The 17,347-nt window shown below is 38.8% G+C and overlaps 1 protein-coding gene across 4 annotated transcripts in view; it reads right to left on the reverse strand.

Annotated features, from left to right (window-relative positions):
* Itgb3bp (integrin subunit beta 3 binding protein) overlaps nt 1-17,347 on the reverse strand; it is a 56,577-nt gene that overhangs the window by 17,634 nt on the left and 21,596 nt on the right. For 3 of the 4 annotated variants that reach the window (XM_052176838.1, XM_052176834.1, XM_052176835.1), the window contains 4 exons: nt 15,620-15,686; nt 11,819-11,897; nt 3,965-4,058; nt 2,844-2,903 (listed from right to left, as the gene is read on the reverse strand). In XM_052176838.1, the coding sequence (XP_052032798.1) occupies nt 2,844-2,903; nt 3,965-4,058; nt 11,819-11,893 (229 nt within the window). In that variant the 5' untranslated portion in view covers nt 11,894-11,897; nt 15,620-15,686. The remainder of the gene's footprint in view (nt 1-2,843; nt 2,904-3,964; nt 4,059-11,818; nt 11,898-15,619; nt 15,687-17,347) is intronic. The other variant, XM_052176837.1, reaches the window with a different exon arrangement.

Here is a 17,347-nt window from a genome sequence, read left to right on the forward strand (position 1 = left end):
TGATTGGTTAACTTCTTTTGGGTTTGATGAGAAAAGGTTACTATCTTGCTTTTTCCAGTGTGAAGTTTCCCTCCTTGTATTGGTGTTTTCCTCCTATTATCCTTTGTAGGGCTGGGTTTGTGGATGGATATTGTGTAAACTTGGTTTTGTCATGGAATATCTTAGTTTCTCCATCTATGGTGATTGAGAGTTTTGCTGGGTATAGTAGTTTTGGCTGGCATTTGTGTTCTCTTAGAGTCTGTATGAGATCTGCCCAGGATCTTCTAGCTTTCATAGTCTCAGGTGAAAAGTCTGCTGTGATTCTGATAGGTCTTCCTTTATATGTTACTTGGCCTTTTTCTCTTACTGCCTTTAATATTCTTTCTTTGTTTAGTACATTTGGGGTTTTGATTATTATGTGATGGTAGGTATTTCTGCTCTGGTCCAGCCTGTTTGGAGTTCTGTAGGCTTCTTGTATATTCATGGGCATCTCTCTCTTTAGGTTAGGGAAGTTTTCTTCCATAATTTTATTGAAGATATTTGCTGGCCCTTTAAGTTGTAAATCTTCACTCTCATCTATGCCTATAATCCTTAGGTTTGGTCTTCTCATTGTGTCCTGGATTTCCTGGATATTTTGGGTTACAAGCTTTTTGCATTTTGCATTTTCTTTAACTGTTGAGTCCATGGTTTCTATGGTATCTTCAGCATCTGAGATTCTTTCTTCTATCTCTTGTATTCTGTTGTTGATATCTGCATCTCTGTCCCCTGATTTCTTCCCAAGGCTTTCTATCTCCAAAGTTGTCTCCCTTTGAGTTTTCTTAGTTGTTTCTACTTCTGATTTTAGATCCTGGATGGTTTTGCTTAGCTCCTTCACTTGCTTGTTTGTGCTTTCCTGTAATTCTTTAAGAGATTTTTGTGTTTCCTCTTTCATGACCTCAGCCTATTGACCAAACTTCTCCTGTATTTCTTTAAGTGATTTTTGCGTTTCCTCCTTATTGGCTTTTGTATTCTCCTGAATTTCTTTCAATGATTTTTGTGTTTCCCTTGTAAGGGCTTTTAACTTTTGGTCCATTTTCTCCTGAATTTCTTTAAGAATGTCCTTCATGTGTTCCTGTACCAGCATCATGACCAGTGATTTTAAATCCAAATCTTGTTTTACTGGTGTGATGGGGTATCCAGGACATGCTGTTAAAGGAGAATTGGGTTCAGATGCTGCCATATTGCCTTGATTTCTGTTAGTGACGTTCCTGCGTTTGCCTTTTGCCATCTAGTTCTCACTGGTGTTAGTTGGTCTTGTCAAAGCTGGACTCACCCGTGCAAGCTGCCTCTTCCCAGGTGGCCTCTGGTGCACAGCTGACCTCCTGCACTGCCTGGAGACAAGGTGCTGTGGTCCAGGCTGTTCAGATCCCGAAGCAGACACCTGAAGGCTCCCGCAGGGACCTGCTAGACTTACCAGAGCACACTGACACCTCCCAGCCGGCCTCCCGGATGCCCCTCTTGCCTCTTGCAGGACCTGGAGATGTGGTGTTGCAGCCCAGGCTGTTCTGGATCCCGAAGCGGAGATCTGAAGGCTCCTGCCAGAGACCTCAGGACTGGAACCTAAGCTCCGTGCTGGAGCACGCTGTGTGCTCCCAGTCTGCTTCCGGGTGCACACCAGGTCTCTTGCACTTCCTGGAGACCGAGTGCTGTGCCCCAGGCTGTTCTGATCCCGAAGCAGACACCTGAAGGCTCCTGTAGGAGCCTGCTGGACTCATCAGAGTACCACTTCAGAAGATTCTAACCAAACACTGAATAATATACATTCTTCATAGTATAACATAGAACTTTCTCTAAAATAGATTATATACTACAATACAAATCAAGTTCTAACAACAAAAGAAAGCTGAGATAATTTCTTATAGCTATCTGACCACAAAGGGATAAGACTACAAGTCAACATGAAAGCTATAGAACCTATACAAACGTATACAGATTGGATGGCACACTGCTGAATGATGAACAGATCACTGAAGGGATCAAAAAGGAAATTAAAAATTCCAAGAATTGGATGAAATTAAAAACACATACAAATAGCCCTATGAAAATCGCTCTATTAAGGGAATTTATAACTACTTTAAAAAGTTAAAGAGGTCAAATAGATAACATAATGATGTAGATTAGGGCCTTGGAAAAACAAGAACAAGCCAAATCAAAAAGCAGAGGTAAAGAAATAAGATCAGAGCAGAAATTAATGAAATGAAAGTTAAAAAGAAAAGACAACAGCAATATAAAGACTCAATAAGACAGCCGGTTCTCTGAAAAGATAGACAAAATTGACAAATCCTTAGCAAAAAGAACCAAAAATAAACAAATCCCCCAAAACAAATGAAACAAACAAACAAAAAAAAAAACAAAAAAGCCTCAACACTCAAATTAATGAAATGAGAGACGAAAAGGAAGCCATTACAAGATATACCGATAGAATTCAGGAAGTCAATAGGACATACATTAAGTACTTATATTTCACTAAATTAGAAAAAAATTAAAAATGGATAAATATCTACATACACACATGATCGTAGTTCATGAAATGATCATAAAAGTACTCATCTTTTTTCCCTGCACTTCTCTTAAAAAAAAAAACATTTATTTTACATGCATGAATGTTTTGCCTACATGTAGGTCTGAAGACCATGTGTGCCTGGTGCCTGTATAGGTATGAAGAAGGCACCAAATCCCCAGAAATTGGAGTTTTAGGTGGTTATAGGCGCCCACATAGGCTGTAAAGAACCAAAACCAGATTTTCTGAAGGAGTGGCAAAGACTTTCAGCTGGTGAACCATTTTTCCAGCCCCATGAAAACATTTTTTCATGTAATGAGCTTACCTTTGGGAGGAATTCCTGAATTTTTCTTCTCAAGCAGCTTTTGTTTTATTACTTTTGTCACTAAAAGAGAAAAAAATAAAACAAAGCCACCCTCACATTAAGAAGTAACATAAAGGGCTGTGGAGATGGCACAGTGCTTGAGATAGCATGCTGAACAATTGTGAGAGTTAGAATCTGGGTCTCTGTACTCATTTACCAAGCTGGGAATCTTGTACATGACTGAATCCCATCTCAAGTAGACTAAGGATAGGAAAATCCCTAAGATGTGCTGGTGTCCAGCCTAGATGACAAAATCTAAGTCTTGGACTCAAGAAGAAATACTGATTCACAAGATCAAGCAGTATTATAAAACACTCCATGCCTGCACACAGGTGTGCACAATTGAATAGATAATCTCAAACACAAACACATACAATCTTTTTTTTTTCAAGACTTTACATAGAATACTTGGGTGTGGCTAGTGCACACCTGTAATCCCAGCATTCAGAAGGCTGAAAAAAAAGAGGGCATTGCTGTGACTTCAAGAACAGCCTGGGGGACACAGTGAATCCAGGACAGTCTGTGCTGTGAACAAACGAAAAAGGAATATGAACTAATAGTCTAATTGTTTGGAAAAAGCAACAGTAGAAAAAGAATAATCAAAGCAATGGAGACAATAGGTATCAAGCACAATGATGTTCCCTCTTACTACCTTACTTGGAAAAGGAGCCCAGTGTAAAGGAAGCCTGCTAGCAGTCTCCTCCTCTGTGCAATCTTTTTTTCCAAATTCAAGAGAAAGCCATAAAGCAACACATCCTGATAAAGAACACAAGTCTTCTAAAGATGCTAACAGTACTTCCATCTGGACAGCTTTGGGATATGTGTGAAACTTGAGAAACACTGGAAGGTTTATCTCTAAAATTTAACATTAAAAATCCAGGTGCTGGAGAGAGGTCTCAGCAGTTAAGACCACTGGCTGTTCTTCCCTACGCCCTGAGTTCAATTCCCAGCACCCACATGGTGGCTTACAACTGTCTATAATGGAATCCAATGCCCTCTGTTTGGTAGACAAACAAAATACTCATATACATAAAATACATGAATTAAAAAAAATCTTTAAAAAATACACAAATTTTTCTTACTTAGTTCTTTGGTTTTCTTTGCTTCACTTTTTAAGGAGCACGGTACTAGGGAAACACCAATGAGATCTTCAAGTTGTCTATTGCCCTCCAAAGCCTGAAAGAAAATTATTTTTAATGAATCAAGTAAGTTCTTTACAATTAAGAGATTATTTGCAAAAGAAATATAATACATTGTCTTCTTTATTTAAAATATCTTAAATAAGGAATTTTGAGTTTTCCTGGTACATTACGCATTACATGCTCTATAATGACTAATTTTGTTTTCTGTCAGATTAGGGAGTAGTAAAGGTTTGAGATAGAATTTCTTTATGTAGAGTAGGCTGGCCTTAAACTCCAAAGATTTGCTACCTGAGGAACAGCCTGGGACAGGATCCTCTTTCCATCTGTGCCTGGAGCTGACCCTGTGCCACCAATCTGCCAGAGATGGTCTCCCAGAAATACCAGCGCACCTGTGAGCACAGGTAAGACCACCACTTCTGCTCAAATTCCTGGTACAAGAGGGACCAACCTAGAGCCATCAGGACACAGGAACCAAGGAACAGCAGTAGACAGGATCCTTCTGGTTAACATCTGCACCCTGGAGCTGACCCTATGCCACAGCTCTCCATACCCAAATTCCTCCTGGAGAGAACTGGTCTCCCAGGAGTACTGACACACAGCCTTGCAGGAAGGACAATCCACAGTGTGAGACAGCAAGATCAGCTAACACCAGAGATAAACAGATGGCAAGAGGCAAGGACAAGAACATAAGCAACAGCAACCAAGGCTACTTGGCATCACCAGAAACCAGTACTCCTACCACAGTGAGCCCTGGATACCCCAGCACACCAGAAAAGTAAGACTCTGATTTAAAATTACATTTCATGATGATGATAGAGGCCTTTAAGAAGGACATAATTAACTCCCTTAAATACAGGAGAACAGAGGTAAACAGGTAGAAGCCCTTAAAGAGGAAACACAAAAATCCCTTAAAGAATTACAGGAAAACACAACCAAACAGGTGACAGACTTGAACATTACCATCCAGGATCTAAAAATGGAAATAGAAACAATAAAGAAATCACAAATGGAGACAACCCTGGAGATAGAAAACCTAGGAAAGAGATCAGGAGTCATAGATGCAAGCATCACCAACAGAATACAAGAGATAGAAGAGAGAATCTCAGGTGCAGAAGATACCATAGAAAACATTGACACAGCAGTGAAAGAAAATGCAAAATGCAAAAACTCCTAACTTAATACATCCAGGAAATCCAGGACACAATGAGTAGACCAAACCTAAGGATAATAGGTATAGAAGAGAGTGAGGATTCCCAACTTAAAGAGCCAATAAGTATCTTCAACAAAATTACTGAAGAAAACTTCCCTAATCTAAAGAAAGAAATGTCCATAAACATACAAGTATTCTACAGAACTCCAAATAGATTGGACCAGAAAAGAAATTCCTCCTGTCACATAATAGTCAAAACACCAAATATACAAAACAAAGAAAGAATATTAAAAGAAGTAAAGGAAAAAGGTCAAGCAACATATAAAGGCAGACCTATCAGAATTACACCAGGCTTCTCACCTAGGCAGATGTCATACAGACCCGTAGAGAACACAAATGCCAGCCCAGGCTACTATACCCAGCAAAACTCTTATTTACCTTAGGTGGAGAAACATTTTTTTCATGATAAAACCAAAGTTATACAGTATCTTTCCACAAATCCAGCCCTATAAAGAAAAACAGATGGAAACCTCTAACACAAGGAGAGATACTACACCCTAGAAAAAGCAAGAAAGTAATCTTCTTTCAACAAACGTAAAAGAAGATAACCACACAAACATAATTCCAAGTCTAACAACCAAAATAACAGGAAGCAACAATTACTATTCCTTAATATCTCTTAACATCAATGGATTCAGTTCCCCAATAAAATCACATAGATCAACAGACTGGATACATAAATAGGATCCAGCATTTTGCTGTATACAGGAAACACACCTCAGTGTCAAAGACAGAAACTACCTCAGTGTAAAGGGCTAGAAAACAATTTTCCAAGCAAATGGTCCCAAGAATGAAGCTGGACATCTATGTTCTAAATGCAAGGGCGCCTACATTCATAAAAGAAACTTTACTAAAGCTAAAAGCACACATTGCACTTTACACAATAATAGTGGGAGACTTCAACAACCTACTCTCAGCAATGGACAGATCATAGAAACACAAACTAAACAGAGTCACAGTGAAACTAACAGAAATTATGGGCCAAATGGATTCAATAGATACCTATAGAACATTTCATCCTAAAAGAAAACAATATACCTTCTTATCAGCTCCTCATGGTACCTTCTCCAAACCTGACCATATAATTGGTCACAAAACAGGCCTCAACAGATACAAGAAGACTGATATAATCCAGTCCATCCTATCAGATAACCATGGACTAAGGGTGGTCTTCAATAGCAACAAAAACAACAGAAAGCCCACATACACATGGAATCTGAACTATGCCCTACTCAATGATAACTTGGTCAAAGAAGAAATGAAGAAATTAAAGACTTTTTAGAATTTAATGAAAATGAAGGCATAACATACCCAAACTTATGGGACACAATGAAAGCAGTGCTAAGAGGAAAACTCATAGCTCCGAGTGCCTCTAAAAAGAAACTGGAGACAGCATACACTAGCAGCTTAACAGGACACCTGGAAGCTCTTAAAAAAAAAAAAAAAAAAAAAAAAAAAGAAGCAAATACATCCAAGAGGAGTGGATGGCAGGAAATCATCAAACTCAGGGCTGAAATCAATCAAGTAGTAACAAAAAGAACTATACAAAGAATCAACAAAATCAGGAGCTGGTTCTTTGAGAAAAATCAACAAGATAGATAACTCCTTAGCCACACTAACCAGAGGGCACAGAGACAGTATCCAAATGAACAAAATCAGAAATGAAAAGGGAGATGTAACAACAGAATCTGAGGAAATTAATAAAATTATCAGATCCTACTACAAAAGCCTATACTCAACAAAACTGGAAAATCTGGATGAAATGGACAATTTTTTTTAGACAGATACGAAATATCAAAGTTAAATCAGGATCAGATGAACCATTTAAACAGTCCCATAACCTCTTAAGAAATAGAAGCAGTCATTAAAAAGACTCCCAACCAAATAAAGCACAGGACCAGATGAGTTTAATGCAGAGTTCTATCAGACTTTCAAAGAAGACCTAATACTGATACTCTTCAAACTATTCCACAAAATAGAAACAGAAGGAATACAACTCAATTAATTCTATGAAGCAACAATTTTACTGATGCTAAAACCACAAAGACCCAACAGAGAACTTCAGGTCAATTTTCCTTATGAACATCAATGAAAAAATACTCAATAAAATTCTCCCAAACCTGAATCCAAGAACACATTAAAACGACCATTCACAATGACCAAGTACGCTTTATCCCAGGGATGCAGGGATAGTTCAGTATAAGGAAATCCACCAATGTAATCCACTATATAAACAAACTCAAAGAAAAAAGCCACATGATCATTTCATTAGATGCCAAGAAAGCATTTGATAAAATCCATAAAACCAGATACACTGAATCTAATATAAGAGAAAGTGGGGACAAGCCTTGAACACATAGGCACAGGGGAAAATTTCCTGAACAGAATATCAATTGCTTATGCTCTAAGATCAAGAATTGACAAATGGTTTGCATTTCCCTAATGATTAATGATGTTGTACATTTCTTAAGGTGTTTCTCAGCCCTCTGAAGTTCTTCATGTGAAAATTCTTTGTTTAGCTCCATACCCCACTTTTTAATGGGGTTATTTGGTTCTCTGGGTTCTACCTTCTTGAGTTCTTTGTATATATTAGATATTAGCCCTCTGTTGGATTTAGGGTTGGTGAAGATCCTTTCCCAATCTATTGGTTGACGGTTTTGTCCTTTTGACAGTGTCCTTTGCCTTACAGAAACTTTTATGAGGTCCCATTTGTCAATTCTTGATCTTAGAGCGTAAGCTATTGGTGTTCTATTTAGGAACTTTTCCCCTGAGCCCATGTCCTCAAGGGTCTTCCCCAGTTTCTTTTCTATTAGTTTCAGTGTGTCAGGTTTTATGTGGAGGTCCTTGATACATTTGGAGTTGAGCTTGGTACAAGGAGATAAGAATAGATCGATTTGCATTCTTCTGCATGCTGACCTCCAATTGAACCAGCACCATTTGTTGAAAAGACTATCTTTTTTCCACTGGATGCTTTCAGCTCCTTTGTCGAAGATCAAGTGACCATAGGTGTGTGGGTTCATTTCTGGGTCTTCAATCCTATTCCATTGATCCGCTTGCCTGACATTGTACCAATACCATGCAGTTTTTTTTTTTTTTTTTTTTTATCACTATTGCTCTGTAGTAAAGTTTGAGGTCTGGGATACTGAATCCCTCTGAAGTTCTTTTACTGTTGAGAATAGTTTTAGCTATCCTGGGTTTTTTGTTATTCCAGATGAATTTGAGAATTGCTGTTTCTAGCTCTGTGAAGAACTGGGTTGGGATTTTTATAGGGATAGCATTGAATCTGTAGATTGCCTTTGGCAAGATGGCCATTTTAACTATATTAATCCTGCCAATACACGAGCATGGAAGATTTTTCCATTTTCTGAGATCTTCTTCGATTTCCTTCTTCAGAGATCTGAAGTTCTTGTCATATAGGTCTTTCACTTGTTTGGTTAGAGTCACCCCAAGATACTTTATGCTGTTTGTGGCTATTGCGAAGGGTGTCATTTCCCTAATTTCTTTCTCAGTCTGCTTATCCTTTGAGTATATAAAGGCTACTGATTTGCTTGCATTGATTTTGTAGCCAGCCACTTTGCTGAAGTTGTTTATCAGCTGTCAGAGTTCTCTAGTAGAGTTTTTGGGGTCATTTAAGTATACTATCATATCATCTGCAAATAGTGATAGTTTGACTTTTTCCTTTCCAATTTGTATCCCTTTGACCTCCTTATGTTGTCTAATTGCTCTAGCTAGGACTTCAAGAACTATATTGAAAAGATATGGAGAGAGGGGGCAGCCTTGTCTAGTCCCTGATTTTAGTGGGATTGCTTCAAGTTTCTCTCCATTTAGTTTGATGTTGGCTACCGGTTTGCTGTATATTGCTTTTACTATGTTTAGATATGGGCCTTGAATTCCTATCCTTTCCAAGACTTTTAGCATGTTCAACATCATTAATCATTAGGGAAATGCAAATCAAAACAACCCTGAGATTTCACCTCACACCAGTCAGAATGGCTAAGGTCAAAAACTCAGGAGACAGCAGGTGTTGGCGAGGATGTGGAGAAAGAGGAACACTCCTCCACTGCTGGTGGGATTGCAAGATGGTGCAACCACTTTGGAAATCAGTCTGGCGATTCCTCAGAAAACTGGGCATGACACTTCCTGAGGACCCTGCTATACCACTCCTGGGCATATACCCAGAGGATTCTTCAGCATGCAATAAGGACACATACTCCACTATGTTCATAGCAGCCCTATTTGTAGTAGCTAGAAGCTGGAAAGAATCCAGGTGTCCTTCAACAGAGGAATGGATAAAAAAAAAATGTGGTATATTTACACAATGGAGTACTACTTAGCCATTAGAAACAATGAATTCATGAAATTCTTAGACAAATTGATGGAGCTGGAGAACATCATACTAAGTGAGGTAACCCAGTCTCAAAAGATCAGTCATGGTATGCACTCACTGATAAGTGGATATTAGCCTAGAAACTTTGAATACCCAAGACATAATCCACATATTAAATGATGTCTAAAAAGAATGGAGGAGTGGCCCCTGGTTCTGGAAAGACGCAATGCAACAGTATAGGGGAATACCAGAACAGGGAAGTGGGAAGGGGTAGATGGAGGAACAGGGGGAGGGAAGAGGGCTTATGGGACTTGCGGGGAGTGGGGACCCAGAAAGGGGGAAATCATTTGAAATGTAAATTAAAAAATATATCAATAAAGAAAAAAAAGATTTGACAAATGGGACCTCATAAAATTGCAAAGCTCCTGTAAGGCAAAGGATACTGTCAATAGGACAAAATGGCAACGAACAGATTGGGAATAGGTCTTACCAGCCCTACATCTAATAGAAGGCTAATATCCAATATATACAAAGAACTCAAGAAGTTAGACTCCAGAGAACAAAATAACCCTATTAAAAAATCGGGGAACAGAGCTAAATAGAGAATTCTCAACTAAGGAACTCAAATGACTGAGAAGCACCTAAAGAAATGTTCAACATCCTTTATCATCAGGGAAATGCAAATCAAAATGACCCTGAGATTCCACCTTACATCAATCAGAATGGCTAAGATCAAAAACTCAGGTGACAGCAGATGCTGGCAAGGATGTGGAAAAAGAGGAACACTCTTCTATTGCTGGTGCGATTGCAAGCTGGTACAACCACTCTGGAAATCAGTCTGGTGGTTCCTCAGAAAATTGGGCATAGTACTACCTAAGGGCCCAGGTATACCATTCCTTGACATATACCCAGAAGATGCTCTAACATGTAATAAGCACACATGCTCCACTATGTTCATAGCAGCATATACAAAATAGCCACAAGATATTCCTCAACAGAGGAATGGATACAGAAAATGTGGTACATTTATACAGTGGAGTACTACTCAGTTATTAAAAACAATGACTTCATGAAATTCACAGGCAAATGGATGGAACTTGAGAATATCATCCCGGTTGAGGTAACTCAGTCACAAAAGAATACACATGGCATGTACTCACTGATAAGTAGTTATTCGCCCAAAAGTTCAGAATACCCAAGATACAATTCACAGACCACATGAAGCTCAAGAAGAAGGAAGGCCAAAGTGTGGGTGCTTTGGCCCTTCTTAGATGGGGGTGGGGGGGGTGAGGGGGAACAATATGCCCATGGGAGGAGATAGAGAGACAAAGTGAAGCAGAGACTGAAGGAAAGGCCATCCAGAGACTGCCCTACCTGGGGATCCATCCCATATACAGCCACCAAACCTGAATGCTATTGTGGATGCTAGGAAGTGCTTACTGACAAGAGCCTGATATTGCTGTCTCCTAAGAGGATCTGCCAGAGCCTGACAAATACAGAGGTAGACACTTGTAGCAAACCATTGGACTGAGCACGGGGTCCCAGATGGAGGAGTTGGAGAAGAGAGTGAAGGAGCTGAGGGGGTTTGCAGCCCCATGGGGAGGGGAGCAACAGTATCAACTGGCCAGACCCTTGGAGCTCCCAGGGACTGGACTACCAGCCAAAGAGTACATACGGAGGGATCCTTGGCTATGGCCACATATGTGGTAGAGGATGGCCTTGTTGGTCATTAGTGGGAGAAGCAGCCCTTGGGCCTGAGGGGATTTGATGCCTCAGTATAGGGGAACGTCCCAGTGGGAAGGCGGGAGGGGCGGGCAGGCAGGTGGGTGGGTGGGTACCTTCATAGAAGCAGGGGGAGGGGGAATGGAATAGGGGGTTTTCGGAAGGGAGACCTAAAAAGGGATAACATTTGAAATGTAAATAAAGAAAATATTCAATAAAAGAAAAAATAAATATCCAATAAAAGAAACAAATAAATAAATGTTGTTCTGAAAGAATGCCCTCAGCAAACAGCATATATATATATATCCTCTAACACAATCTCATAATCTACAAATTACTTTTAAATGTGAAAAGTTAACTAAAACTAAAATATTATAGTTAACCATTACATATTACAACTATGGAGCTTACCATGAGAAATAAATTATATACCCTAAAAACTCTTAACTGGAGTGAATTCTTAAATATAGGACTCTTTCCTTTTTCAAAACAGATAGTGGAGGCATGAAAATTATATGTAAGAAAAAGTACAAACCTGTATACTAGTTAAATTTTTCATTATCTCCATGGTTTTCTCTGATGATCTCTCAATTTTAGATAGCAACATCATGAATCTAAGAATAAAAAACAAATATAATAACTGAGAATAAGCATGCGAGTGTGTCAGGTCAAAGAGCAGTGCTTCTACTCCAGGAGACAGATTTGGTTAGCTCACCCTTTCTTTCCTTGTTAAAGGGGCCGTGCATGTAAGTGCTCCTCTGTCATTTTGCCATTCCTAGTTAGTCACAATACATGTACGTTATCAAACACCCTCCAAAGACCCTGCTCTCCCCTCCCCCTCTTCATTCCCACCGTTGAGTGAGTGGAAAGAGATAGATGTCTTTTCCTCTCCATACATGCCTTCTTGAGTTAATATTTCAAAGCTCACTTGCTTACCATGGTATCAGACTGTGAAGCTTAAAAATAGTGGCTTGCATAGTTTAGTGTGAAGAAAAGAAAAAACAGTGGCTTAAATTTAAACTTTTTTTTTTGTAAGTATAAATCAGTGGTTCTCAACCTGTGTGTTGTAACTCCTTTGGAGGGGGTCACATATAAGATATTACATCACAATTCATAATAGTAATAAAATTACAATTATAGAGTAGCAATGAAAATAATTTTATGGGGTTACCACAGCATGAGGAAATGTATCAAAAGGTCACAGCATTAAGGTTGAGAACCACTGATTTAAATCATGCTTTCTTAACATAACAAACTTTTTTGGGAATAGGAGTGTCTTTGTTTTTGAGAAAGGATACCAAAATGTAACTTTGGTTGGCTTTGGAATAGCTTTGTAGACCAGGCTGGCATCCAATATGGAGCACTTCTCTTGCCTCTACTTCTAGAGTGCTAGAATTCTGGGCATCGACCACTATAGCTGTTTAACTTCTTGGAAGTGCACACATCCTAAATGTGTAATTTTAAGTGCTGAATGATATACTATCAAATAAACAAGCCAAAGATAATGTAATAATTTCTTCATTGTTGCAATTGTTTTAGGTTATTTTCTAATTTTAATTTCCTTACTCTCTAATAATATATATCAACAAAGTATAACAGAAATATAAGTCACACTCATACTTTTCTAGTAGCTGAATTGAAATGAAAATCATAGTTAAAATTCAAGTGCAGACAGATAAGCTACTGTGGTGTGGTGCGTACAGCCTCTGCGGGCCTCATAAGAGTCAGAACAGTCTGGGAACAGGAACCTTCTTTTTTCCATGCCTTTTTTCACTGCATGATATTTTGCACAAAAGAAAAAAAAACAATGGGGGAATATTGCTACAATATTTTAAGATCATTTAGAACTAATTCATAAATGTGTTCCATTTAACTTGCGATTAAAAAGAATCCAATTTTTATAGTGGTTTTCCAAAATAAGAAATCTTTAAAACATTAAAATAGATCTCATACAAGAATTTAAAACATTTTAAAGTGGAAAAATATTTAATATGCATTATTTTTAGCACTTCAAAGTAGCGTCGCCACTTAAATTCTATAATTTTAACACTAACTGGTATGGTTTTAAGATATTATGAGTTAATTAATTAATGAATTTATTGAATTAATGAATTAAATAAACGTAAACCAATTCCTAAATGACCCATGATGGAGGTTTTGGGGCTTCCTTGCTACCTGAAAGCAAACTGCCAAGGGAAACACTGTTAAGAACATAATGACTACACTGGAGAGATGGCTCAGCGGTTAAGAGCGCTGACTGCTCTTCAGAAGGTCCTGAGTTCTAATCCTGGCAACCACATGGTGGCTCACAACCACCTGTAACAAGATCTGACTCCTGCTTCTGGTATGTCTAAACACAGCTACAGTGTACTTATATATATTAAATAAATCAAAAAAAAAAGACATAATGACTTCAGAAGAAGGAAGAGGTGGGCAGTAAAGTACAGGAAATGAAGGCAGTTTAAGCCATCTGTGGTTTGGGCTTGCTTTGTCAACCCTTTCCTCTCCCATTGTGCACTGTTACTTCTTTTTTTTTTTTAAAATTAGGTATATTCTTCAAATGTCGCCCCCTTTTCTGGTTTCCTCCTCCCCCGAAAATCCCATAAGCCATCTCCCCTTCCCCAGTCAATCACCCCCGCTTCCTTGTCCTGGTATTCCTCTACACATTACGGCATCAAGTCTTTCCACTTCTAACTGCTTCAATTTACAGTTGTATCAGAGATCGACCCAGCTTAGCACCCATCTCCTTTCAAATACACTGGTATCAGTGATCTAGAATTGTTAAGTGCTGTTGCTTTTACTGCACATCCTCCTACATGACTTCAGATCTTTGCTATTTATATATGTTGCCTATTTTAATGGTTAAATTCTTAAAACCTAGTCAAGACTGGCTTCATTAAGGAACTAGGATTCTTAATTAGAAAAAGTATGGGGCTGGAGAGATAGCTCAGTGGTTAAGAGCACTTGCTATTCTTGAGAGAACTCAGGTTAAGTTCCCAGAATCCACATGGCTGCTCACATTCATAACCTCAGTTCTAGGACATCTGGAGGATTTTTCTGGCCTCTACTCTCAAAGTGAACTTCTACACATGAAGACAAAACACTTATATATGTAAAATAAAAATAAATCTTTTAAAAACATTTATTTAAAAAAAGAGAGAGAAGGAAAAAGAAGCAAAAACCCTTTGCAGGGTTGGTAGCATGGCTCAGCAGATAAAGGTCCCTACCAACAGTCTGATGGCTTCAATCCCTGTTCAAGGCCTAAACCCTCAAGATGGAAGGAGAGAACGGAGTCCTGGAGGAGATCCCCTGAACTTCAAGTACACACTGGCAAATGCTTTCCCCTAACGCAGTCACATATACAAGGACATAGACACAGACACACAAATACACTCAATAGATAAATGCAATAAAGAATTTTCAAGAGCAGTGCTGTACAAATATAGTATTTGACTATATTTGGTGGCAGGGGGGATTTTGTGGTTAGGGAAAGGAAATCCGAAAGCAAGTAATAAGGTGCAGTAGGAGACTACGCAAGGCTTCCCAGGGACTTAACTTTCCTACAGTATTTTACACAGCATTCAGTAACTAATACTCGTCATTTACATTACGAAATAAAAGACATCTGATCTTAGGTTTTAAACTACAGATTCTAACACTATTAAATGGAAAATACATCTAAGTTTCATATAAATGATCGTGAAAAAATTTTCCAGTGCAACTAATTTCTAAGTTGAGGAGGATATGCTAACTTACAACAGAAGACCATGAGCTCCAAGTGGGTTAACTTAAGTTTGCATCACAGAAAATGGCACACAGAAATCACTTGGTAATGAGATGAACACATGAGCCACTTTCAGTCACTCCCGTGTGAGATACATAAACAGGCTTTCTGACACCTCTTCCATTCACAGGCACTGGTGGCAGGGCAGTGTGAACGTGGCTGGTGGTGCTTCATAACCCGGGCGTAGAGCCTGCACACTATTGCCTCACCTCCCGAGGCTTACAGCACTCTGACTCTTCCCTACGCGACCCTAAACTGGAGGTTTCCTTAGTTTGACCCAAGATCGGTCTATTATCCACCAGCCCTCAATGAATATTAAAAGTAAAGCTTTATATACTCCCACCACATGAGCACTGCAAGACACCACAAACATTTTTGTTAACAACAGTGTTAAAAAAGAAAATCATATAAAATAAATGTAGATAGAATAACTCAGCCCACTAATAAACTATTAATTTATAAAGACAAATGACTTCTTAAGTTGTCACTTGAAAGTGAGTCCAGCTTTTTCTCAACAATATTCAGTGAAGATGACTTTGAAGCCGAGCTCACCCATCACTGCCTTTTACTGTGCACTCCTGTCTTACAGGTGAGCTCAAGTTACTCGGTTTTCTTGTTCCTGTATGGGAAAAGAACACAAAGTTAAGGAGACAATTTGCCAAATTTTAATCGACTGACTTGCCGAATTTTAGCTCCCTGTAATTCCAGCACTTGAAAGACAGAGTGGGAAGGATTGAGGCTAGTCTGACATGCATGGCCTGACACAGCGTAGAGAATCAAGCCAAGAACAAAAGGATGAACTAGATTGCTAAAAGGTGAATTGGAGGTAAGGGGGGGGGGGACAAGGGGAGGTAGGAAAGGAAAAATATCTTGACCAAAAATTAATTTCCTGAATTTGGTACTATGCTATCTATATGCAGTAAAGCTCCAAAATCAAATATTAAGATTGCTTCCTTAATTTGTAATTCATTATCCTCAGAAGCCAGTGACAGTCTAGATTATTTTAGTAGAATTTTTATTAGGTTTTCAATGCCTTTCTAAATATTTTTATTACTGCCAAATAATATGTGGACCAATAAAATTCTTAGTTTTCTTAGGTCTTCAAGTACTTTTCACTTGCTAAATAGGACTTTGTAGATAACATCCAAAATAACATTTTTCAGTTAATAGTTTTCTCTTCATTATATTCTTCTTAAAAAGTAAGCACAATATTATGCTTGGCTTGTTGGCACACACCTTTAATCCCAGCATTTGGGAGGCAAGAGGCAGTCGGATCATTGAGTTCAAGGCCAACCTGGTCTATAGAGTGAGTTCTAGGTCAGCAGGACTACAAGGAAAGATCCTGACTTGAAAATACAAGCCAAACCAAACCAAACCAAACAAACCAAACAACAGCACCCCAATATATACAAAGGGCTAAGGAGTCACATCATTACATCAGCAGTTTTCTTTCTAGGTTACATATATGTTTTTAACATTTGTGTTCTTGACTCATTTTAAGAACAGTTTTTACAAAACACTAATTATTAGTGTGTCATAACTGAATATGGACTACATTCAGAATTGTATTTGAAGTTTCTGAATTCAGGGGAACTTTTCCTTAACTAATGAAAAAAGCTTTCAGTTAAGATAAGGCTTGGAAGCACAACTAATGATGATAGCGACAATGTTTAACATACAGCACCTATTAGGGCCAGCTACTGTTTTAAACAAGTTACATGAAATAATTAACCTGAGCTGGGGATGGTGGTGCACGTTCACGGTCCTACTACTCCTGAGGTGGAGGCAGAAGGACCAAACATTCAAAGTCAGAAAGGGCACCGCAAGACTAAGTATGGAAAGAGGACAAGAGCTGCTAAAACATGGGAAGAAACATGGGTAGGTACTTGATGACTTGCTTTTAAAATCCCAGTAAGGGTCTGCAGGCCTGAGAAGATGATTCAGTGGGTAAAAGTGCTTGTCACACAACCCCAACAATCTGAGTTCTGTCTCAGGAATACATGCAAAAGGTCAGGTGTGGTGGTGCACATTTGTAACCAAAGATGGGAGGTAGAGACAAGGGAATGGCTCTGAAGCTCACATGCCAGCCAGCTTAGAGAACACAGCACAGCAGCAGAAACAAGTGAAGTAAGATGGAAGGCAAGAATTTATGTGCAGAAGTTGCCCTCTGACTGCCACATTCGAGCTCGGAGACTTGAACATTGCAAAGTCTAAGTAAATGGATTTGGGGTCTAATATGAAGTAGATTAAGAAGCAAAGAGAAATAAAACATCTTCTAGA

This window comes from Apodemus sylvaticus, chromosome 3, assembly GCF_947179515.1.
Source record: "Apodemus sylvaticus chromosome 3, mApoSyl1.1, whole genome shotgun sequence".
NCBI classification, from domain to species: domain Eukaryota; kingdom Metazoa; phylum Chordata; class Mammalia; order Rodentia; family Muridae; genus Apodemus; species Apodemus sylvaticus.